At 40.1% G+C, this 27,376-nt stretch overlaps 1 protein-coding gene across 2 annotated transcripts in view; it reads left to right on the forward strand.

Annotated features, from left to right (window-relative positions):
• LOC139755473 (uncharacterized) overlaps window positions 1-27,073 on the forward strand; it is a 77,250-nt gene extending 50,177 nt beyond the window's left edge. The window contains exons 4-6 of one of the 2 annotated variants that reach the window (XM_071673811.1): window positions 14,144-14,348; window positions 19,551-19,736; window positions 23,438-27,073. In XM_071673811.1, coding sequence (XP_071529912.1) covers window positions 14,144-14,348; window positions 19,551-19,736; window positions 23,438-23,589 — 543 coding nt within the window. In that variant the 3' untranslated portion in view covers window positions 23,590-27,073. The remainder of the gene's footprint in view (window positions 1-14,143; window positions 14,349-19,550; window positions 19,737-23,437) is intronic. The other variant, XM_071673812.1, reaches the window with a different exon arrangement.
• The last annotated feature ends 303 nt before the right edge of the window (window positions 27,074-27,376 follow it).

Consider the following 27,376-nt stretch of genomic DNA (forward strand, 5'->3'; position numbering starts at 1 on the left):
AGTGCTACCTCGCACACATGAGGGGGGAGGGGGATGGTATTCCATGTGTGGCGAGGTGGCGATGGGAATGAATAGGGGCAAACAGTGTGAATTGTGTGCATGGGTGTATGTGTATGTGTCTCTGTGTGTATATATGTGTGTACATTGAGATGTATAGGTATGTATATTTGCGTGTGTGGGCGTGTGTGTGTGTACATTGTGTATGGGGGTGGGTTGTGCCATTTCTTTCGTCTGTTTCCTTGCACTACTTCGCAAACGCGGGAGACAGCGACAAAGCAAAATAAATGAATATAAATATGTATATATATATATATATATATATATATATATATATATATATATATATATATATATATATATATATATATATATATATATATATATATATATATATGTTCATACTACTTGCCATTTCCCGCGTTAGCGAGGTAGCGTTAAGAAGAGAGGACTGAGCCTTTGAGAGAATATCCTCACCTGGCCCCCTTCTCTGTTCCTTCTTTTGGAAAATTAAAAAAGAGAGTTGAGGATTTCCAGCCCCCCCCGCTCCCTTCCCTTTTAGTCGCCTTCTACGACACGCAGGGAATACGTGGGAAGTATTCTTTCTCCCCTATCCCCAGGTACCAGTACTTAACAAAGCTAATTAAATCCCAATATCACACTTGGTTCCCGCCGTCCAACACCAATCCTCTAGGCCTAGGTTTACGACCAGACAAAGCCTGAATTGTCTTCACGAAACAAGTCGTGCCATATGTATAGAAAAATCACATGTTAAATAAAATTGTATGAAATCCTATTGAAGGGCGATTTCACCTTCATATATATATATATATATATATATATATATATATATATATATATATATATATATATATATATATATATATATATATATATATATATATACATATATATGTATACATAAATATTTCATACTATTTGCCATTTCCCGCGTTAGCGAGGTAGCGTTAAGAACAGAGAACTGGGCCTTAGAGGGAATATCCTCACCTGACCCCCTTCTCTGTTGCTTCTTTTGGAAAATTAAAAAAAAACAAGAAAGGGGAGGATTTCCAGCCACCCGCTCCCTCCCCTTTTAGTCGCCTTCTACGACACGCAGGGAATACGTGGGAAGTATTCTTTCTCCCCTATCCCCAGGGATAATACATATATATATATATATATATATATTCATATATATATATATATATATATATATATATATATATATATATATATATATATATATATATATATATATTATCCCTGGGGATAGAGGATTAAGAATACTTCCCACGTATTCCCTGCGTGTCGTAGAAGGCGACTAAAAGGGGAGGGAGCGGGGGGCTGGAAATCCTCCCCTCTCGTTTCTTTTTTTTTTTCAATTTTCCAAAAGAAGGAACAGAGAATTGGGCCAGGTGAGGGTATTCCCTCAAAGGCCCAGTCTTCTGTTCTTAACGCTATCTCGCTAATGCGGGAAATGGCGAATAGTTTGAAAGAAAAAGATATATATATATATATATATATATATATATATATATATATATATATATATATATATATATATATATATATATATATATATATCTTTTTCTTTCAAACTATTCGCCATTTCCCGCATTAGCGAGGTAGCGTTAAGAACAAAAGACTGGGCCTTTGAGGGAATACCCTTGCGCTACCTCGCAAACGCGGGAGACAGCGACAAAGTATAAAAGAAAAAAAAAAAAAAAAAAAAAAAAAAAAAAATATATATATATATATATATATATATATATATATATATGTATATATATATATATATATATATATATATATATATATATATATATATATATATATATATATATATATATATATATACATATATATATATATATATACATATATATATATATATATATATATATATATATATATATATATATATATATATATATATATATATATATATATATATATATATATATATATATATATATACATATATATATATATATATATATATATATATATATATATATATATATATATATATATATATATATATATATATATATATATATTATCCCTGGGGATATGGGAGAAAGAATACTTCCCACATATTCCCTGCGTGTCGTAGAAGGCGACTAAAAGGGGAGGGAGCGGGGGGGCTGGAAATCCTCCCCTCTTGTTTTTTTTTTTTTCCCCAAAGAGGGAACAGAGAAGGGGGCCAGATGAGGATATTCCCTAAAAGGCCCAGTCCTCTGTTCTTAACGCTACCTCGCTAATGCGGGAAATGGCGAATAGTATAATATATATATATATATATATATATATATATATATATATATATATATATATATATATATATATATATTTATTATTTATTATACTTTGTCGCTGTCTCCCGCGTTTGCGAGGTAGCGCAAGGAAACAGACGAAAGAAATGGCCCCACCCCCCCCCCCCCCATACACATGTATATACATACGTCCACACACGCAAATATACATACCTACATAGCTTTCCATGGTTTACCCCAGACGCTTCACATGCCCTGCTTCAATCCACTGACAGCACGTCAACCCCGGTATACCACATCGCTCCAATTCACTCTATTCCTTGCCCTCCTTTCACCCTCCTGCATGCTCAGGCCCCGATCACACAAAATCTTTTTCACTCCATCTTTCCACCTCCAATTAGGTCTCTCTCTTCTCCTTGTTCCCTCCACCTCCGACACATATATCCTCTTGGTCAATCTTTCCTCACTCATCCTCTCCATGTGCCCAAACCACTTCAAAACACCCTCTTCTGCTCTCTCAACCACGCTCTTTTTATTTCCACACATCTCTCTTACCCTTACGTTACTCACTCGATCAAACCACCTCACACCACACATTGTCCTCAAACATCTCATTTCCAGCACATCCATCCTCCTGCGCACAACTCTATCCATAGCCCACGCCTCGCAACCATACTACATTGTTGGAACCACTATTCCTTCAAACATACCCATTTTTGCTTTCCGAGATAATGTTCTCGACTTCCACACATTCTTCAAGGCCCCCAGGATTTTCGCCCCCTCCCCCACCCTATGATCCACTTCCGCTTCCATGGTTCCATCCGCTGCCAGATCCACTCCCAGATATCTAAAACACTTCACTTCCTCCAGTTTTTCTCCATTCAAACTCACCTCCCAATTGACTTGACCCTCAACCCTACTGTACCTAATAACCTTGCTCTTATTGACATTTACTCTTAACTTTCTTCTTCCACACACTTTTCCAAACTCAGTCACCAGCTTCTGCAGTTTCTCACATGAATCAGCCACCAGCGCTGTATCATCAGCGAACAACAACTGACTCACTTCCCAAGCTCTCTCATCCCCAACAGACTTCATACTTGCCCCTCTTTCCAAAACTCTTGCATTTACCTCCCTAACAACCCCATCCATAAACAAATTAAACAACCATGGAGACATCACACACCCCTGCCGCAAACCTACATTCACTGAGAACCAATCACTTTCCTCTCTTCCTACACGTACACATGCCTTACATCCTCGATAAAAACTTTTCACTGCTTCTAACAACTTTCCTCCCACACCATATATTCTTAATACCTTCCACAGAGCATCTCTATCAACTCTATCATATGCCTTATCCAGATCCATAAATGCTACATACAAATCCATTTGCTTTTCTAAGTATTTCTCACATACATTCTTCAAAGCAAACACCTGATCCACACATCCTCTACCACTTCTGAAACCACACTGCTCTTCCCCAATCTGATGCTCTGTACATGCCTTCACCCTCTCAATCAATACCCTCCCATATAATTTACCAGGAATACTCAACAAACTTATACCTCTGTAATTTGAGCACTCACTCTTATCCCCTTTGCCTTTGTACAATGGCACTATGCACGCATTCCGCCAATCCTCAGGCACCTCACCATGAGTCATACATACATTAAATAACCTTCCCAACCAGTCAACAATACAGTCACCCCCTTTTTTAATAAATTCCACTGCAATACCATCCAAACCTGCTGCCTTGCCGGCTTTCATCTTCCGCAAAGCTTTCACTACCTCTTCTCTGTTTACCAAATCATTTTCCCTAACCCTCTCACTTTGCACACTATCTCGACCAAAACACCCTATATCTGCCACTCTATCATCAAACACATTCAAGAAACCTTCAAAATACTCACTCCATCTCCTTCTCACATCATCACTACTTGTTATCACCTCCCCACTTGCGCCCTTCACCGAAGTTCCCATTTGCTCCCTTGTCTTACGCACTTTATTTACCTCCTTCCAGAACATCTTTTTATTCTCCCTAAAATTTAATGATACTCTCTCACCCCAACTCTCATTTGCCCTTTTTTTTCACCTCTTGCACCTTTCTCTTGACCTCCTGTCTCTTTCTTTTATACATCTCCCACTCAATTGCATTTTTTCCCTGCAAAAATCGTCCAAATGCCTCTCTCTTCTCTTTCACTAATACTCTTACTTCTTCATCCCATCACTCACTACCCTTTCTAATCAACCCACCTCCCACTCTTCTCATGCCACAAGCATCTTTTGCGCAATCCAAAGGTGAGTAATGTGGCAGTTGAGGGAATAATTGGTATACATGGGGTGTTCAGTGTTGTAAATGGAAATGGTGAAGAGCTTGTAGATTTATGTGCTGAAAAAGGACTGATGATTGGGAATACCTGGTTTAAAAAGAGAGATATACATAAGTATACTTATGTAAGTAGGAGAGATGGCCAGAGAGCGTTATTGGATTACGTGTTAATTGACAGGCGTGCGAAAGAGAGACTTTTGGATGTTAATGTGCTGAGAGGTGCAACTGGAGGGATGTCTGATCATTATCTTGTGGAGGCTAAGTTGAAGATTTGTTTGGGTTTTCAGAAAAGAAGAGTGAATGTTGGGGTGAAGAGGCTGGTGAGAGTAAGTGAGCTTGAGAAGGAGACCTGTGTGAGGAAGTACCAGGAGAGACTGAGTACAGAATGGAAAAAGGTGAGAACAATGGAAGGAAGGGGAGTGGGGGAGGAATGGGATGTATTTAGGGAATATATATATATATATATATATATATATATATATATATATATATATATATATATATATATATATACACACACACACACACACACACACACTCACACTCACACACACACACACACACACACACACACACACACACACATGAAATGATAATCTTAGGAAAAAAATTGAGTATCAGAATAAAGAGCAAGCATTTCTTTAGGTTATTAGATAAGAGTATGGGCGGGATATATATATAAGGAGGGAGAGTGTATTGGAGGCGTCTGAAAGAATGCCAGTGGCAACGCTGGATGTTTGTAAGAAATACAGAGTTTTTGAAAGAAATGATTAGAAGTGTTGGCAAATGAGAAGAGTTTGTTGTTACAATGGTATTAGCGATAACGAGAGAGAGGAATAGGTGTATGAGAGAGGAGGAATTTACAAAAGTGAAAGTGAGATATCTGTCCATTGATTAACATTATTCCATTACTAATTTAATGGGAGTGGATCCGGACCTACAGCCTTGGAAACATCGTCCACACACATCCTCAAACCATTTCCAGCATGTTAAACATGGATTTGTAACCTATAGAATGCTTCCTATTATTTTCATTTTACTCACTGAGTTGATTTTCTATTTGAGAAGGAGGTGGTTTTCATAATCATTTTTGTTTCATATTCATCTGAAATGTCTCTGTCCTTAAAGAAATATCTCTCTACATCTTATCCATCCCTAGTGTGGTTAACGTATCCTTTCAGTACCTGCTGCTGTACCATACTGTAACTTCATGATCAACCAGTTATCTGCCTGATGTTCTATATCACCTTACCTCTCAATATCATTCCCATCCATGAGGTTTTCTAATTCCTTGTTGACGCCACATGACCTTCTTGCATCTTTCTGCTGTCCATCATCTTAATTGTAACTACACTACGCACTTTACACATTTCTACACTCGAGTTCCACAAGCGCACATCAGCGTTCGAATGAAGGCAAACCTCTGGAGTTTATGCCTAATTGTCTTCCATTCACCATGCGTCTCAGTGACTCCTCAGTAGTTCTCCCTTGCACGACTACATCTCCCACGTTTCTAAACTCACCCACATCTTCCTGATCGTCGGACCGACTTAACAGTCTGATCTTCAGCCCATTTCGAAAATTGACGTCTTACTTTTCTTCATATTTACTTTTAGTATCGTCCCCTGACGTGGGTCATTAAACTGGCCCACCACTCCAGCTCTTCTCTCTGATGTAGTTGATAACACAAGAGCAATTATCTTCTTGCTTTCTTGAGGATAAGCTGGAGGTCTAGTGGTGAGGAGTGGAGGTGACTGCTGGGGTGTGGATGTGGTAAGCGTGGATGGAAGTATGATAGAGTGGTCAGGTTCCTCGTGAATGGATGATGGTAGTAATCGTACGATTTACAGAGGAATAATCCTCCTTAACACGGGTGTGTGGCAAGGTGTGTTGTAGGATGGTGCTTAGATGTACAAAAAGGCTTAGTGAACACCACGTTTGTGAGGAGGTAGAGGGGTGTGAGAGGGGAGTTTGTACCGACATAAGTAGCAGAGTTTAGAAATGGTGTATGATAAAGACAAAAAGGAAAACTCCCTTGAAAATATTTATGTAGTGTGTTTAGAAGACTTCTGAATGTAGTTAGATCTTAACATTGAAAGTAGAAGGTGTCTGAGGGTTAGTGGTTGTTTGAGTAAGTAGTGTGAAATCAAGATGGGACTACGTCAATTGTGTAATGTTAGTAGGTTTATTTGATATCTTTATGGACGAGGCGTTATGTAGGACGAGAGCAAAGGGGGAGGGGGGAGGGGGGGAGGGACTTGGTGTGATATCTAATGTTGGTCAAGCGGAGTAGAGGTTGCCACTTTGTAGTATGCAGATGACGCGGTGTTGTTAATCTAATCAGAGGAAGCACTGGAGAGAGTGGTGAGCCATTTCACCGATGTATATATATATATATATATATATATATATATATATATATATATATATATAAAGTGTTTTAGATATCTGGGAGTGGATCTGGCAGCGGATGGAACCATGGAAGCGGAAGTGAATCATAGGGTGGGGGAGGGGGCGAAAATCCTGGGAGCCTTGAAGAATGTGTGGAAGTCGAGAACATTATCTCGGAAAGCAAAAATAGGTATGTTTGAAGGAATAGTGGTTCCAACAATGTTGTATGGTTGCGAGGCGTGGGCTATGGATAGAGTTGTGCGCAGGAGGGTGGATGTGCTGGAAATGAGATGTTTGAGGACAATGTGTGGTGTAAGGTGGTTTGATCGAGTAAGTAACGTAAGGGTAAGAGAGATGTGTGGAAATAAAAAGAGCGTGGTTGAGAGAGCAGAAGAGGGTGTTTTGAAATGGTTTGGGCACATGGAGAGAATGAGTGAGGAAAGATTGACCAAGAGGATATATGTGTCGGAGGTGGAGGGAACGAGGAGAAGTGGGAGACCAAATTGGAGGTGGAAAGATGGAGTGAAAAAGATTTTGTGTGATCGGGGCCTGAACATGCAGAAGGGTGAAGGGCGGGCAAGGAATAGAGTGAATTGGATCGATATGGTATACCGGGGTTGACGTGCTGTCAGTGGATTGAATCAGGGCATGTGAAGCGTCTGGGGTAAACAATGGAAAGTTGTGTGGGGCCTGGATGTGGAAAGGGAGGTGTGGTTTCGGGCATTATTGCATGACAGCTAGAGACTGAGTGTGAACGAATGGGGCCTTTGTTGTCTTTTTCTAGCGCTACCTCGCACACATGAGGGGGAGGGGGGGGATGGTATTCCATGTGTGGCGAGGTGGCGATGGGAATGAATGAAGGCAAACAGTGTGAATTGTGTGCATGGGTATATATGTATGTGTCTGTGTGTGTGTATATATGTGTACATTGAGATGTATAGGTATGTATATTTGCGTGTGTGGACGTGTATGTATATACATGTGTATGGGGGTGGGTTGGGCCATTTCTTTCGTCTGTTTCCTTGCGCTACCTCGCAAACGCGGGAGACAGCGACAAAGCAAAATAAATATAGATAAATGAATATATATATATATATATATTCTTTTTTATTTTCAAACTGTTCGCCATTTCCCGCGTTAGCGAGGTAGCGTCAAGAATAGAGGACTGGGCCTTTGTGGAATATCGGCACCTGGTCCCACTCTGTTCCTTCTTTTGGAAAATTAATAAAAAACGAGAGGGGAGGATTTCCAGCCCCCCGCTCCCTCCCCTTTTAGTCGCCTTCTACGACACGCAGGGAATACGTGGGAAGTATTCTTTCTCCCCTATCAGGGATACACATATATATATATATATATATATATATTTTTTTTTTTTTTTTTTTGCTTTGTTGCTGTCTCCCGCGTTTGCGAGGTAGCGCAAGGAAACAGACGAAAGAAATGGCCCAACCCACCCCCATACACATGTATATACATACGTCCACACACGCAAATATACATACCTACACAGCTTTCCATGGTTTACCCCAGACGCTTCACATGCCTTGATTCAATCCACTGACAGCCCGTCAACCCCGGTATACCACATCGCTCCAATTCACTCTATTCCTTGCCCTCCTTTCACCCTCCTGCATGTTCAGGCCCCGATCACACAAAATCTTTTTCACTCCATCTTTCCACCTCCAATTTGGTCTCCCTCTTCTCCTCGTTCCCTCCACCTCCGACACATATATTCTCTTGGTCAATCTTTCCTCACTCATTCTCTCCATGTACCCGAACCATTTCAAAACACCCTCTTCTGCTCTCTCAACCACGCTCTTTTTATTTCCACACATCTCTCTTACCCTTACGTTACTTACTCGATCAAACCACCTCACACCACACATTGTCCTCAAACATCTCATTTCCAGCACATCCATCCTCCTGCGCACAACTCTATCCATAGCCCACGCCTCGCAACCATACAACATTGTTGGAACCACTATTCCTTCAAACATACCCATTTTTGCTTTCCGAGATAATGTTCTCGACTTCCACATATTCTTCAAGGCTCCCAGAATTTTCGCCCCCTCCCCCACCCTATGATCCACTTCCGCTTCCATGGTTCCATCCGCTGCCAGATCCACTCCCAGATATCTAAAACACTTCACTTCCTCCAGTTTTTCTCCATTCAAACTCACCTCCCAATTGACTTGACCCTCAACCCTACTGTACCTAATAACCTTGCTCTTATTCACATTTACTCTTAACTTTCTTCTTTCACACACTTTACCAAACTCAGTCACCAGCTTCTGCAGTTTCTCACATGAATCAGCCACCAGCGCTGTATCATCAGCGAACAACAACTGACTCACTTCCCAAGCTCTCTCATCCCCAACAGTCTTCATACTTCATGTTTTGGACAATCACATGTTTACCAAATGGCGTCCTAGCTTCGTCTCTTCGATGTATATCAACTGACTGTTATATTTCTCTCTTGCGTCTCCCCTGATGATGTGATTATTACACGAAAGTGCACTTGGGAACTTTTCGTGTTTCATTTTCCCCGTGGACTCATAGGAATATATATATATATATATATATATATATATATATATATATATATATATATATATATATATATATATATATATATATATATATATATATTATTCATTTATTATACTTTGTCGCTGTCTCCCGCGTTAGTGAGTTAGCGCAAGGAAACAGACGAAAGAAATGGCCCAACCCACCCACATACACATGTATATACATACACGTCCACACACAGCGCATATACATACCTATACATCCCAACGTATACATATACATACACACACAGACCTACACATATATACACATGTACATAATTCATACTGTCTGCCTTATTCATTTCCGTCGCCACCCCGCCACACATGAAATGACAATCCCCTCTGCCCGCATGTGCGCGAGGTAGCGCTAGGAAACGACAACAAAGGACACATTCTTCACACTCAGTCTCTAGCTGTCATATATAATGCACCGAAACCACAGCTCCCTTTCCACATCCAGGTCCCACAAAACTTTCCATGATTTACCCCAGACGCTTCACATGCCCTGGTCCAATCCATTGACAGCACGTCGACCCAGGTATACCACATCGTTCCAATTAACTCTATTCCTTGCACGCCCTTCACCCTCCTGCATGTTCAGGCCCCGATCACTCAAAATCTTTTTCACTCCATCTCTCCACCTCCAATTTAGTCTCCCGCTTCTCCTTGTTCCGCTCCACCTCTGACATATATATCCTCTTTGTCAGTCTTTCCTCACTCATTCTCTCCATGTGACCAAACCATTTCGAAACACCCTCTTCTGCTCTCTCAACCACACCTTTTTATTATCACACATCTCTCTTACTCTTTCATTACTTACTCGATCAAACCACCTCACACCACATATTGTCCTCAAACATCTCATTTCCAGCACATCAACCCTCCTGCGCACAACTCTATCTATAGCCCACGCCTCGCAACCATATAACATTGTTAGAACCACTATTCCTTCAAACATAGCCATTTTTGTTTTCCAAGATAACGTTCCACACATTTTTCAATGTTCTCAGAACTTTCGTCCCCTCCCCCACCCTATGATTCACTTCCGCTTCCATGGTTCCATCCGCTGCCAAATTCACTCCCAGATATCTAAAACACTTCACTTCCTCCAGTTTTTCTCCTTTTAAACTTACCTCCCAATTGACTTGTCCCTCAACCCTACTGTACCTTGCTCTTATTCACATTTACTCTCAACTTTCTTCTTTCACACACTTTACCAAACTCAGTCACCAGCTTCTGCAGTTTCTTACCCGAATCAGCCACCAGCGCTGTATCATCAGCGAACAACAACTGACTCACTTCCCAAGCTCTCATCCACAACAGACTGCATACTTGCCCCTCTTTCCAAAACTCTTGCATTCACCTCCCTAATACCCCATCCATAAACAAATTAAACAGCCATTGAGACATTACGCACCCCTCCCGCAAACCAACATTCAGTAAGAACCAATCACTTTCCTCTCTTTCTACACGTACACAAGCCTTACATACTCGATAACAACTTTTCACTGCTTCTAACAACTTAACTGCCACACCATATATTCTTAATACCTTCCACAGAGCATCTCTATCTACTCTATCATATGCCTTCTCCAGATCCATAAGTGCTACATACAAATCTATTTGCTTTTCTAAGAATTCTTACATACATTCTTCAAAGTAAACACCTGATCCACACATCCTCAACCACTTCTGAAACCACACTGCTCTTCCCCAATGTGATGCTCTGTACGTGCCTTCACCCTCTCAATCAATACCCTCCCATATAATTTCCCAGGAATACTCAACAAACTTATACCTCTGTAATTTGAGCACTCACTCTTATCCCTTTGCCTTTGTACAATGGCACCATGCAAGCATTCCGCCAGTCCTCAGGCACCTCACCACGAGTCATACATACATTAAATAACCTTACAAACCAGTCAACAATACAGTCACCCCATTTTTTAATAAATTCCACTGCAATACCATCCAAACCCGCTGCCTTGCCGGCTTTCATCTTCCGCAAAGGTTTTACTACGTCTTTTCCGTCTACCAAATCATTCTCCCTAACCCTCTCACTTTGCACATCGCCTCGACCAAAACATATATTTATATATATATATATATATATATATATATATATATATATATATATATATATATATATATATATATATATATAGAGGAGGAGGAGAGGAACGCTAGGTGTGAAGGACAGTCAGGAGCTGGCTGGTTTGTGAGAGGGATGGGAAGTCAGCCTGGAAGATCAGTTTGCACGGCGACAAAACAAAATTTGTGGGTAACGTTATGAACGTGGGAGTAAAGTTCAGAAAGATCGGCGGCGTGAAAACTGAAGATGAAGGTAAAGCTATTTAAGGGGAATAGGATGAAGGTGGTCTGTAAGCTATGGTGAATGGCAAGTTTGTAGGCGAAGGTCGTACAGGGAGGATGTATAAAGGAGCGTCTGTCTCATGTTTGATGTATGGTTGTGACACCCAAGTTTCTATAGCGTAGGCTAGATTAAGAATTAGAGCAGCAGAGATGGATACCTTACGTAGTATTGATGGAATTAGGAGGATAGTTAAGTTGAGGATGAGGATGTGAGAAGAATATGTGGTTTAAAGAAGTCATTAGAATGAGATAGAGAAAAGTCTTTGACGATGTTATGACTGTGTAGAATGTATGCCAGACAAGAGAGGAGGATGCTCCAGTATACAGTTGTGCAGTAGGAGGAACAGGGAGGAGAGGCAGCCAGCGGAAGAGTTGAATAGATGCGGTGAATTCTATGAAAGCCAGGGATAGTTCAGGAGAAGATGTCGGAGTGAGGCTTGTTGCCACGAGAGCAACATCAGGCGGTGTGAATAGAAACTCCGGCCTCAACCGACGTACTAATTCACTGTACGAAATGAAGTGGAAGTTTATTGTTTCCCACAAACACGCTGGCCAGGGGTTGAGGCGTAGGCTCTCTGTACCTGACCCATTCCATCAACACTCGGGATGGAATGAATGGTAATGTGGTGGATAGATAGATAGATTCTGTATACACGTAGATAAAACTCCGGTGATACAATATCATTAATGTTATCGGTATAAGAATAGATGTGATATATTTTCAAGTTAAATGATGAAAAGAAGTATTGAAGATCCTTAATGTTGGCTGCAGAGTGATTGTTATATTATTGTCAAATACATGTTATCATCATGATAATCTAGCATAACACATGTTAATAATCTAGTATTACACTTATCATAATTCTCTAGTATGACACACATAATGTTAATAATCTAACCTGACACTTGTTATCGTAATATTCTAGCATTACACATGTTATCATAATACTCTAGCATTACACATGTTATCATAATACTCTAGCATGACACATGTAATGTTGATTATCTAGCATGAAACATGTTATCATAGTACTCATAGTATCATAGTACATGTTATAATAGTGTATCATGATACATGTCATCATAATACATGTCATCATGATAGTGTATCATGATACATGTCATCATGATAGTGTATCATGATACATGTCATCATAATACATGTCATCATAATAGTGTATCATGATACATGTCATCATAATACATGTCATCATAATGGTGTATCATGACACATGTCATCATAATAGTGTATCATGATACATGTCATCATAATACATGTCATCATGATAGTGTATCATGATACATGTCATCATAATACATGTCATCATAATGGTGTATCATGACACATGTCACCATAATAGTGTATCATGATACATGTCATCATGATAGTGTATCATGATACATGTCATCATAATAGTGTATCATGGCACATGTCATCATAATAGTGTATCATGATACATGTCATCATAATAGTGTATCATGACACATGTCATCATAATAGTGTATCATGATACATGTCATCATAATAGTGTATCATGATACATGTCATCATAATAGTGTATCATGGCACATGTCATCATAATAGTGTATCATGATACATGTCATCATGATAGTGTATCATGGCACATGTCATCATAACAGTGTATCATGATACAAGTCATCATAATACTGTATCATGACACATGTCATCATAATAGTGTATCATGATACATATTATCATAATACTGTATCATGATACATATCATAATGCTGTATCATGATACATATCATCTTAATACTGTATCATGATACATGTCATCATCATACTGTATCATGATACATATCATAATACTGTATCATGATACATACTATCATAATACTGTATCATGATATATATCATCATAATACTGTATCATGACACATGTCATCATAATAGTGTATCATGATACAAGTCATCATAATACTGTATCATGACACATGTCATCATAATACTGCATCATGACACATGTCATCATGATAGTGTATCATGACACATGCCATCATAATACTGTATCATGATACATATCATCATAATACTGTATCATGATACATGTCATCATCATACTGTATCATGATACATATCATAATACTGTATCATGATACATGTCATCATCATACTGTATCATGATACATGTCATCATCATACCGTATCATGATACATATCATCCTAACACTCTCCTCCTGGACAGCAATATCAAGTGTCCCCGACGGATGATGCCAAAGTGTCGGGGATGTGTGACCGGGTGGGCAAAGTGTCGCAGGTGGATGTCATCTGGCTGTCGTACGTGTTGTCCCTGCGCTTCGGTATGGATGAACCTACAGACACCTGGTTCGTCTCGAGATTCAGCCTCACCTACAACCTGAGCAGTCCGGACTTTGTCAACGCTGCTCCAGGTGAGTGTGGCACCAAAGTGACCTGTGTCTTCTGAGGTGAGAGTGAGTTCGTCAGTGGAAAGTGGTTGTAGACTTTTACGTAGGGCTACATGTCAAGAGTTAATGATAACACACTAGAGCAGTTAAGGAACACACACACACACACACACACACACACACACACATATATATATATATATATATATATATATATATATATATATATATATATATATATATATATATTTTTTTTTTTTTTTTTCCCGCTGTCTCCCGCGTTTGCGAGGTAGCGCAAGGAAACAGACGAAAGAAATGGCCCAACCCACCCCCATACACATGTATATACATACACGTCCACACACGCAAATATACATACCTACACAGCTTTCTATGGTTTACCCCAGACGCTTCACATGCCCTGATTCAATCCACTGACAGCACGTCAACCCCGGTATACCACATCGATCCAATTCACTCAATTCCTTGCCCTCCTTTCACCCTCCTGCATGTTCAGGCCCCGATCACACAAAATCTTTTTCACTCCATCTTTCCACCTCCAATTTGGTCTCCCACTTCTCCTCGTTCCCTCCACCTCCGACACATATATCCTCTTGGTCAATCTTTCCTCACTCATTCTCTCCATGTGCCCAAACCATTTCAAAACTCCCTCTTCTGCTCTCTCAACCACGCTCTTTTTATTTCCACACATCTCTCTTACCCTTACGTTACTTACTCGATCAAACCACCTTACACCACACATTGTCCTCAAACATCTCATTTCCAGCACATCCACCCTCCTGCGCACAACTCTATCCATAGCCCACGCCTCGCAACCATACAACATTGTTGGAACCACTATTCCTTCAAACATACCCATTTTTGCTTTCCGAGATAATGTTCTCGACTTCCACACATTCTTCAAGGCTCCCAGGATTTTCGCCCCCTCCCCCACCCTATCATCCACTTCCGCTTCCATGGTTCCATCCGCTGCCAGATCCACTCCCAGATATCTAAAACACTTTACTTCCTCCAGTTTTTCTCCATTCAAACTTACCTCCCAATTGAATTGACCCTCAACCCTACTGTACCTAATAACCTTGCTCTTATTTACATTTACTCTCAACTTTCTTCTTTCACACACTTTACCAAACTCAGTCACCAGCTTCTGCAGTTTCTCACTTGAATCAGCCACCAGCGCTGTATCATCAGCGAACAACAACTGACTCACTTCCCAAGCTCTCTCATCCACAACAGACTTCATACTTGCCCCTCTTTCCACAAAATCTTGCATTCACCTCCCTAACAACCCCATCCATAAACAAATTAAACAACCATGGAGACATCACACACCCCTGCCGCAAACCTACATTCAGTGAAAACCAATCACTTTCCTCTCTTCCTACACGTACACATGCCTTACATCCTCGATAAAAACTTTTCACTGCTTCTAACAACTTGCCTCCCACACCATATATTCTTAATACCTTCCACAGAGCATCTCTATCAACTCTATCATATGCCTTCTCCAGATCCATAAATGCTACATACAAATCCATTTGCTTTTCTAAGTATTTCTCACATACATTCTTCAAAGCAAACACCTGATCCACACATCCTCTACCACTTCTGAAACCACACTGCTCTTCCCCAATCTGATGCTCTGTACATGCCTTCACCCTCTCAATCAATACCCCCCCATATAAATTACCAGGAATACTCAACAAACTTATACCTCTATAATTTGAGCACTCACTCTTATCCCCTTTGCCTTTGTACTATGGCACTATGCACGCATTCCGCCAATCCTCAGGCACCTCACCATGAGTCATACATACATTAAATAACCTTACCAACCAGTCAACAATACGGTCACCCCCTTTTTTTAATAAATTTCACTGCAATACCATCCAAACCTGCTGCCTTGCCGGCTTTCATCTTCCGCAAAGCTTTTACTACCTCTTCTCTGTTTACCAAATCATTTTCCCAAACCCTCTCACTTTGCATGGGATGTATTTAGGGAATCAGTGATGGATTGCGCAAAAGATGCTTGTGGCATGAGAAGAGTGGGAGGTGGGTTGATTAGAAAGGGTAGTGAGTGGTGGGATGAAGAAGTAAGATTATTAGTGAAAGAGAAGAGAGAGGCATTTGGACGATTTTTGCAGGGAAAAAATGCAATTGAGTAGGAGATGTATAAAAGAAAGAGACAGGAGGTCAAGAGAAAGGTGCAAGAGGTGAAAAAGAGGGCAAATGAGAGTTGGGGTGAGAGAGTATCATTAAATTTTAGGGAGAATAAAAAGATGTTCTGGAAGGAGGTAAATAAAGTGCGTAAGACAAGGGAGCAAATGGGAACTTCAGTGAAGGTTGCAAATGGGGAGGTAATAACAAGTAGTGGTGATGTGAGAAGATGGAGTGAGTATTTTGAAGGTTTGTTGAATGTGTTTAATGATAGAGTGGCAGATATAGGGTGTTTTGGTCGAGGTGGTGTGCAAAGTGAAAGGGTTAAGGAAAATGATATATATATATATATATATATATATATATATATATATATATATATATATATATATATATATATATATATATATATATATATATATATAATTGAAGGAATAGTGGTTCCAACAATGTTGTATGGTTGCAAGGCGTGGGCTATGGATAGAGTTGTGCGCAGGAGGATGGATGTGCTGGAAATGAGATGTCTGAGGACAATGTGTGGTGTGAGGTGGTTTGATCGAGTAAGTAACGTAAGGGTAAGAGAGATGTGTGGAAATAAAAAGAGCGTGGTTGAGAGAGCAGAAGAGGGTGTTTTGAAATGGTTTGGGCACATGGAGAGAATGAGTGAGGAAAGATTGACCAAGAGGATATATGTGTCGGAGGTGGAGGGAACGAGGAGAAGTGGGAGACCAAATTGGAGGTGGAAAGATGGAGTGAAAAAGATTTTGTGGGATCGGGGCCTGAACATGCAGGAGGGTGAAAGGAGGGCAAGGAATAGAGTGAATTGGAGCGATGTGGTATACAGGGGTTGACGTGCTGTCAGTGGATTGAATCAAGGCATGTGAAGCGTCTGGGGTAAACCATGGAAAGCTGTGTAGGTATGTATATTTGCGTGTGTGGACGTGTGTATGTACATGTGTATGGGGGGGGGGTTGGGCCATTTCTTTCATCTGTTTCCTTGCGCTACCTCGCAAACGCGGGAGACAGCGACAAAGTATAAAAAAAAAAAAAAAAAAAAAAAAAAAAAAAAAAAAAGATATATATATATATATATATATATATATATATATATATATATATATATACATATATATATATATATATATATATATATTTCTTTCTTTCAAACTATTCGCCATTTCCCGCGTTAGCAAGGTAGCGTTAAGAACAGAGGAGGATTTCCAGCCCCCGCGCTCCCTCCCCTTTTAGTCGCCTTCTACGACACGCAGGGAATACGTGGGAAGTACTCTTTCTCCAGTATCCCCAGGGATAATATATACATACATATATATATATATATATATATATATATATATATATATATATATATATATATATATATATATATAATGTGTGGTGTGAGGTGGTTTGATCGAGTGAGTAACGTAAGGGTAAGAGAGGTGTGTGGAAATAAAAAGAGCGTGGTTGAGAGAGCAGAAGAGGGTGTTTTGAAGTGGTTTGGGCACATGGAGAGGATAAGTGAGGAAAGATTGACCAAGAGGATATATGTGTCGGAGGTGGAGGGAACAAGGAGAAGAGGGAGACCAAATTGGAGGTGGAAGGATGGAGTGAAAAAGATTTTGTGTGATCGGAGCCTGAACATGCAGGAGGGTGAAAGGAGGGCAAGGAATAGAGTGAATTGGAGCGATGTGGTATACCGGGGTTGATGTGCTGTCAGTGGATTGAATCAAGGCATGTGAAGCGTCTGGGGTAAACCATGGAAAGCTGTGTAGGTATGTATATTTGCGTGTGTGGACGTATGTATATACATGTGCATGGGGGTGGGTTGGGCCATTTCTTTCGTCTGTTTCCTTGCGCTACCTCGCAAACGCGGGAGACAGCGACAAAGTATAATAATAATAATAATATATATATATATATATATATATATATATATATATATATATATATATATATATATATATATATATATATATATATATATATATATATATATATATATATATATATGGTAAATAGTAGTACAGTGGCCAACTGGACATGGTCGGTAGGCACTAAGCTTACTAGGGAGCCAATGACTGCATGTAGGTGTTAAATGTTGGGACAGTGTGGGAGGGGGTTGAGGAGGCGAAGATGATTTACTTTTGCCTTGTGTCTCTTCCATGACATAGTTTCGGCTCAGGTCACTGGTATCTAGGGATCTCCATAAGTTATGTGATTTGATTTGGTGATAACCAGAACTCACCGGTAATGCAGAACATACCTATTATAACTAAATACAGTTCAACTTTCCTCAGTTCCAAAGAACTGAAGTGGAGACAAGAAACTCTTCTCTTTAATTTTGAAAGTTGTATAAACATTCCCAAGTGTTTCAGTCTCAAAATATTTTCTAGATAGATAACTTTACTAATGATCTCAAAATAATCTGGGCCACGTGGCATATGTTTTTGTCCATTAGGAGGTTATAGATCATGATCAGAAGTCTGTAGGTTAAGGCAGTTACTGGGTGAGAACCTCAAGCGAGTGTTTTATGAAAGAGGAATGATATTACCCTAAACTCGGCTGTGATAGTAAGGGCTCTCAAGGCAGCACCCTCAAGCAGTAGACGTATGTCTATATATCATAGCTGAATTATGTAATCATGTATGAAATACGTATATATCAGACTAAAAAGATATAGAGAAGGCAGGTTGGTTGTTTGGGCTTTGATCCTGTCAACTGCCACGGTCATTAAAGCCGTCAACGTCATACTACATCGCTTAACGAAAAATCTTCCACACCTTCACGTGTTCAAGATGATTCTAAGACCACATAGACTCCCACTAAATAAAAACAGTGTTGAGATATTTCATACACCGGTAATCATATACAGTGGTCATAATATATGAGCGCGGTATATAAAGTGAAATTTATATGGAGTAGCTAATATGAAGAGCTAGGGTACTTACAGAAATATGTAAATAGAAATATTAAGAGTATAGGATTTCTTTCTCTGTTACTTTTTGATTTCATAAAGGAAAGCGAGTCCTAACTCTTCCTTGATATAAGCAGGTGGGAGAGAGGTGACTGTGGTGAGCATGGCCCGTAATTACTGGCAGACCAGCAACGATTTTTCGTTCCGGTGTCTGTTGCTCCACGACATCGAGCTGACCGACGAGTACAACAACACCGCCACACTCCACTTCGACGAGGTCCGGGTCCAGGCCTTCAGCACTGGAGATACCTTCAGAACACGTGAGTCCCGTCCTCCCAGCTGGCTCTGCCTCAGCCAACAGAGGTGTTTTCACTTATTACAGATGCAAATCTTAGGAAAATGCTTGGGAAACAGACTGCTTACAGGTAACTATCATACACTATAGATGGATCGTACTTCATTTGCCCTCAGACGCAGCAATATGTTCAAGGTTTACAGATGGATGACATGTGTGTTGGAAGCTGCAGCATGATCAGATGTTAAGTTTAAAACTAATTACGTCCGGACGTGGGTTCAGTTGCGTCTAGATATGGAGGCCACTTACAATAGCTTATATTTAGATTAAATAATCAAGATAACACAATGTACACGGGCGCCTAGGTGATGCTGTGGTCGATCATGGAGGTTTAGTGAGTAATGGCGGAAAATGGTCTGACTCAAGGGTTGATTTTCATGATCACTTAACGCTATAAAGCTGTCAAGATGAGTACTATGTTCATGCTGATGAACAGGTCTACTACAGTGTTTTCCGACATGACTGGTGAGTACCTGATGTGTTCCACACTCTACCCCTGATGATACCAATATACCACTCGTCTCTGCTGATCACACCAAGGCATATTAAGCCACAGCGGATACTTGCTTGGCACTGGCAGAGAAAAACATGTTTATTTGTTTATTTTTTTTCTTTTTTAGCTCGAGAGTTATGACTTACACCAAAAGACGTAAATGAAGTCATGGTCTTTCTGTAATGTATATTTTCAACTCGTAAAGGATGCGCGACACATCAGCGAATCTGTGAATCAGCGACTGTTAACGATAGAGATGATGTTTTAAGCTCATCGTACACTGGGGCATCTTGCACTAGTAGTGGTAAATTGTTTATACCAGATATCATGCGTACGCTGGATGGCTGAGAGATATGCACTAACATGTTCACGTTGACATTTGAGTCATGTTCTCTGTTATGCGGACGGAAGCCATCAGTGTTGGGATCAGCAGAAGTTAGGACCAGCTCATGATTATGATGATGGAGATGATATCCATGTTTCCCTTCGCTTTTCGTCACCAATACAACAAGACACAAAGACTCATCGTCACCATCAAGTGACGAGACGATATACGCACACACGATGCTGTCTTACGATGATGTCACGATGATGACTTATGATAACGTCACGATGATGACTTATGATGACGTCACGATGCTGACTTACGATGATGTCACGATGATGACTTATGATGATGTCACGATGCTGACTTATGATGTCACGATGCTGATTTACGATGATGTCACGATGATGACTTATGATGATGTCACGATGATGACTTACGATGATGTCACGATGCTGACTTATGATGACGTCACGATGCTGACTTATGGTGATGTCACAATACTGACTTTTGATATCACAATGCTAACTTATGATGATGTCACAGTGCTGACTTATCATGAAGTCACATGCTGACTTACGATGACATCCCGATGCTGACGATGATGTCACGATGTTGACTTACGATGATGTCACAATGCTGACTTACGATGATGTCACGATGCTGCCTTATGATGATGTCACAATGCTGATTTATGTCAATACTGACTTACGATGATGTCACGATACTGACTTATGATGATGTCACAATGCTGACTTATGATGATGTCACAATGCTGACTTATGATGGTGTCACAATACTGACTTACGATGATGTCACGATGCTGATTTACGATGATGTCACGATACTGACTTATGATGATGTCACAATGCTGACTTATGATGATGTCACAATGCTGACTCACGATGACGTCCCGATGCTGACAATGATGTCACGATGCTGACGTACGATGATGTCACAATGCTGACTTACGATGATGTCACGATGCTGACTTACGATGATGTCACAATGTTGACTTACGATGATGTCACAATACTGACTTACGATGATGTCACGATGCTGACTTATGATGTCACAATACTGACTTACGATGATGTCACGATGCTGATTTACGATAATGTCACAATACTGACTTATGATGATGTTACAATGCTGACTTGTGATGATGTCACAATGCTGACTTAAGATGACGTCCCGATGCTGACGATGATGTCACGATGCTGAATTACGATGATGTCACAATGCTGACTTACGATGATGTCACGATGCTGATTTGCGATGTCACGATACTGACTTATGATGATGTCACAATGCTGACTTATGATGATGTCACAATGCTGACTTATGATGGTGTCACAATACTGACTTACGATGATGTCACAATACTGACTTACGATGATGTCACGATACTGACTTATGATGATGTCACGATACTGACTTACGATGATGTCACAATACTGACTTACGATGATGTCACGATACTGACTTATGATGATGCCACAATGCTAACTTATGATGATGTCACAATGCTAACTTATGATGATGTCACAATGCTGACTTACGATGGTGATACGATACTGACTCAGGATGACGTCATGAAATCAACCATTTCTGGTAGTGACAGGATGTGATCAGGTCACGGAAACACATCAACCAGTGGGGTAAGTGAGGTCACTCAATTCAAAAAGTTTATCGAAAATATAATTTTAACCGTTCAAACGGTTTATCAGCATATTTCTTATTTTTTGTCAGTCTTGCTAAAACACCCTTTTCTATAATGAATAAAGTATATTTTCGAATAAAAATGATTATATATATATATATATATATATATATATATATATATATATATATATATATATATATATATATATATATATATATATATAATGATGGTTTGATCGAGTAAGTAATGTAAGGGTAACAGAGATGTGTGGAAATAAAAAGAGTGTGGTTGAGAGAGCAGAAGAGGGTGTTTTAATATGGTTTGGTCACATGGAGAGAATGAGTGAGGAAAGATTGACCAAGAGGATATATGTGTCAGAGGTGGAGGGAACGAGGAGAAGTGGGAGACTAAATTGGAGGTGGAAAGATGGAGTGAAAAACATTTTGAGTGATCGGGGCCTGAACATGCAGGAGGGTGAAAGGCGTGCAAGGAATAGAGTGAATTGGAACGATGTGGTATACCGGGGTCGACGTGCTGTCAATGGATTGAACCAGGGCATGTGAAGCGTCTGGGGTAAACCATGGAAAGTTCTGTGGGGCCTGGATGTGGAACGGGAGCTGTGGTTTCGGTGCATTATTACATGACTGAGACTGAGGGACTGAGTGTGAAGAGAGACTGAGTGTGAACGAATGTGGCCTTTGTTGTCTTTTCCTAGCGCTACCTCGCACACATGAGGGGGGAGGGGGTTGTTATTCCATGTGTGGCGAGGTGGCGATGGGAATAAATAAAGGCAGACAGTATGAAGTATGTATATGTGTATATATGTATAAGTCTGTGTGTGTATATATATATGTGTACATTGAGATGTATAGGTATGTATATTTGCGTGTGTAGACGTGTATGTATATGCATGTGTACGTGGGTGGGTTGGGCCATTCTTTCGTCTGTTTCCTTGCTCTACCTCGCTAACGCGGGAGACAGCGACAAAGCAAAATAAATAAATAAATAAATAAATAAATATATATATATATATATATATATATATATATATATATATATATATATATATATATATATATATATATATATATATATATATATATATATATATATATATATATATATATATGATTGATGTTGTTGGCTGAGTGTGGTGGTGACATGGTCCTCTTCCTCCGGCAGCCAAGCACTGCATCCACAGGTCTCACAGGGACGAGATGGTTCCGGTGACAGTGGGAGCCGTCCTGGCCGGGTCCACACTCCTCACCATCGTCGGCTACAGCATCTTCAGGTACTTCAAGGTGAAGAAGGTCCAGTATGACACCATGGAGTGAGGTGGTGCGGTCCGATGCTCGAGCTTGCCCCACCCTGTACCAGCAGACTCTCCTCAAGTGAAATATGGGAAAGTGAAGTAAAAGTGGAATACCAGAATTATGATCCCCATGAATCATTGTTGCCAGGCGAAAGTCTCATTAAGCTTTAACTTTATATCCAACGTTTGAACATTAAATTAAATAATGAGTTACCTCTGATACTTTGCATCAGAAAGATAAATATTCCACAATACCGGAAGCCCAACTTGCGATCTGCGACGGACTGTATGTTGCTGTGGGTGACAGAGGCTCCAGGGAAGGAGGGCAGGTCTGGGCTACAGTCAGCCCAGGGTGGTAGTGCTCACAGCTACAATATGCAAAGATAAACTGCAATATAACAACATATAATTCACGCATCATCTATATGATTTCACAATATCTTTGTGCTGAGAATACCACAGACTATAATATCGCTTTTCACGGTATCTTATACTACAGCTTTTCACGTAATATAATGAATATCTAAATCCTAAGAAAGGAACAACGCACTTGATATCCAGTTAGCACTTATCAATTTGTTTGTTATAGAATCTAAAGGTGTTTCACTGACTGTCACTCTCACCCACAATGTTGTATAGAGACTCTGGAGTCCCACTAGAGCTGTGGCACAGAGCTGGGCAGCCCGGCGGGGCCCCTACACTCCTGGTGGGGAGCCAAGGCTCCCACTCTCCTTCCTCCCCGGCACCTGTTCCTTCGTCACAGGTGCGAGCAACGCCATTGTGAGCTGGGGTGTACTCCCCAGGGCCTCTCTCACCCACAGTCTAATGACGACAGTTACACTTATTCACAGTGAAAACCTATGTTAGTTTATATATATATATATATATATATATATATATATATATATATATATATATATATATATATATATATATATATATATGCCAAGAGGAGTAATTAAAGGTCGTTGTGGGAGTCTGAATCAATTTCCCTGCAGACTTCAAGTCGTGCTGTATAGTGCTTGATAACGGAGATGTACTGTATAATGCTTGGTAACGGAGCTATACTCTGTAGCGCTTGATAACGGATTGGCAATTGTATAATGCTTAATAAGGGAAGTACGTATTACTGTATAATGCTTGATAATGGAACATTTTTTAATCTTGGGTGATTAGACTTGAAGAGTATTATTACAATTAACCAAGTAGACCATTATAACAAAGAAGAGTTACCTGCAACCCATATGATTAGCATCTGCTTCCATTAGGGCTTCCTTAGTGCTTAAACAACTGACTAATATTCTCAGTATTTGGGTAATAAAGATGTTTTAATTAATCATCAACATTATGGAATACATATGCAGCTCATCCCTCAAGTAAGGAAGCAATAAAGTAGGTGTAACCTCATTTAGCCTTGATATAAACTTGCTGACCTGGAGACAGAGCACATATCCGCCAACATATCATACTCTGCCCACGAACACATTTCAGATAGGAAGTACAAAAGAGTACTGAAATGCCAATATTGATTCTCCATTAACGTAAAGCTTGAAAAACTCAGTGGCAGTGTTCAGGAAGCATATTGGAATGACCTTGGCGCATACAGAATCCTAGAAAGTTCTTAAAGATCTGCATTTAAGGTGGAACAACCACGTTTGTAAGTTTATATAATCTGAGAACTTTAGAGTCAGCCAGAGCAATAATCCACCAGCAACGGATACTGTCGCCTTAGGGAAAATATAGCAATAATGTATTACACTAGCAGCTCATGTCCTCGGACAAGTGCTCATTTCCCTAGCCAAGTTAGACATCTAGAAATATACTGATAATAACATTTAACCCATTGAAGTTTCCACACTCTGCAAGACTCAAACGTATTAAACGCGAGTTGAAGAGGTTCCCAACATCAGTAACACTGTATAAGACTCAGGATAAAGGAAACATTGACCAGCTGTTAAGCAGATAGGCAAACAAGCAAACGATGTTCAGTGTAATTTGAAAACGCGACCAGCCGTTACGTTGATACGGCTGGCATGTGACGCCGTAACGATAATGCTGTTACATTGACAGAACTGACAAGTGACCAGCTGTTACGTTGATCTGGTTGACATGTGACCAGCTGTTACGTTAATCTGGTTGACATGTGACCAGCTGTTACGTTGATCTGATCGACATGAGACCAGCTGTTACGTTGATCTGATCGACATGTGACTACCTATTACGTTGATCTGGTTGACATGTGACCAGCTATTACGTTGATCTGGTTGACATGTGACCAGCTATTACGTTGATCTGGTTGACATGTGACCAGCTATTACGTTGATCTGGTTGACATGTGACCAGCTATTACGTTGATCTGGTTGACATCTGACCAGCTATTACGTTGATCTGGTTGACATGTGACCAGCTGTTACGTTGATCTGATCGACATGTGACCAGCTATTATGTTGATCTGGTTGACATGTGACCAGCTATTACGGTCGAGAGCAGACACTGATCAGCGTATGACTGATCCGTAACATTTTGAATTTTGCACCAAAGTCTTCAGCTTCGCCACACAAACGCACGAGAATCATTATCTCTTTCTCCCTGTTTAATGTTACATCATTCTGCAAAACACAAAGCAAATTCATACCTGACAATCTTGCCTCCCGACTCCTCCCGCCAACATTGAGAATATGAAGGTTAAGAATGCCATTATGGCTCATAAGAACAATAAAACATATGTAGATTTCCTACAAGTCAAAAATTCATTATTGATACAAAATATGTACGGCATCATTTACATTCCTGTGGACCTTCGTGTTCGAGTGTGAGGAGGAAAGTTGAAGGTTGGGTGTGTGTGTGTCGGCCGCTAGAGGCCATGTTGTGAGGTTCCACAACAAAGGGAGGCTTGTGTTGTGAACCATGAAATGTTATGATTACAATTTTCATTCCAAACAGATGTGATTCATATTTTTAATAGCACAACTTTGTCCCCTGTTGACTGTATGTCTAGACCTACCACTGGGAAAGGTCTAGTAAGTAAGGAGTCGGGCATTGTTCATATGAGTGTGTGTGCACTGGCCAAAGCACTGATGATTACCATGATGAAGTAAGCTATTACAAAGATTTGCAAAAATGTTTTTATTTTTCTCTCTCAGTCAATGATGTTATGTGAAGATGGAAATGTGATTTCACAAAAAAAAAAAGTTGTATTGTTTGGCGGTGACTCAGGATAATACGAGAGTTGTGTGTTGTTGTTGTGATGATTTGGCGTAGACGCCGCCCCCCCCAGAGCTCCCCCCAGCCACAGCCAACCATCGACCACGTCACTTCTGTCTTTCCTTCCTTCCCACGTGTCTAATGTTTCCCAAGTTACTAGTTCAGCTTACCTGTGGTGCACACACACACACACACACACACACACACACACACACAAATATATATATATATATATATATATATATATATATATATATATATATATATATATTGGAAAGGATCACAATTTTGCGCGTGATCAAGATATTCCTATGAGTCCACGGGGAAAATGAAACACGAAAAGTTCCCAAGTGCACTTTCGTGTAATAATCACATCATCAGGGGAGACACAAGAGAGAAATATAACAGTCAGTTGATATACATCGAAGAGACGAAGCTAGGACGCCATTTTGGACAATCACATGTTTACCAAATCGCGTCCTAGCTTCGTCTCTTCGATGTATATCAACTAACTGTTATATTTCTCTCTTGTGTCTCCCCTGATGATGTGATTATTACACGAAAGTGCACTTGGGAACTTTTCGTGTTTCATTTTCCCCGTGGAC

This window comes from Panulirus ornatus, chromosome 19 (genome assembly GCF_036320965.1).
Source record: "Panulirus ornatus isolate Po-2019 chromosome 19, ASM3632096v1, whole genome shotgun sequence".
NCBI classification, from domain to species: domain Eukaryota; kingdom Metazoa; phylum Arthropoda; class Malacostraca; order Decapoda; family Palinuridae; genus Panulirus; species Panulirus ornatus.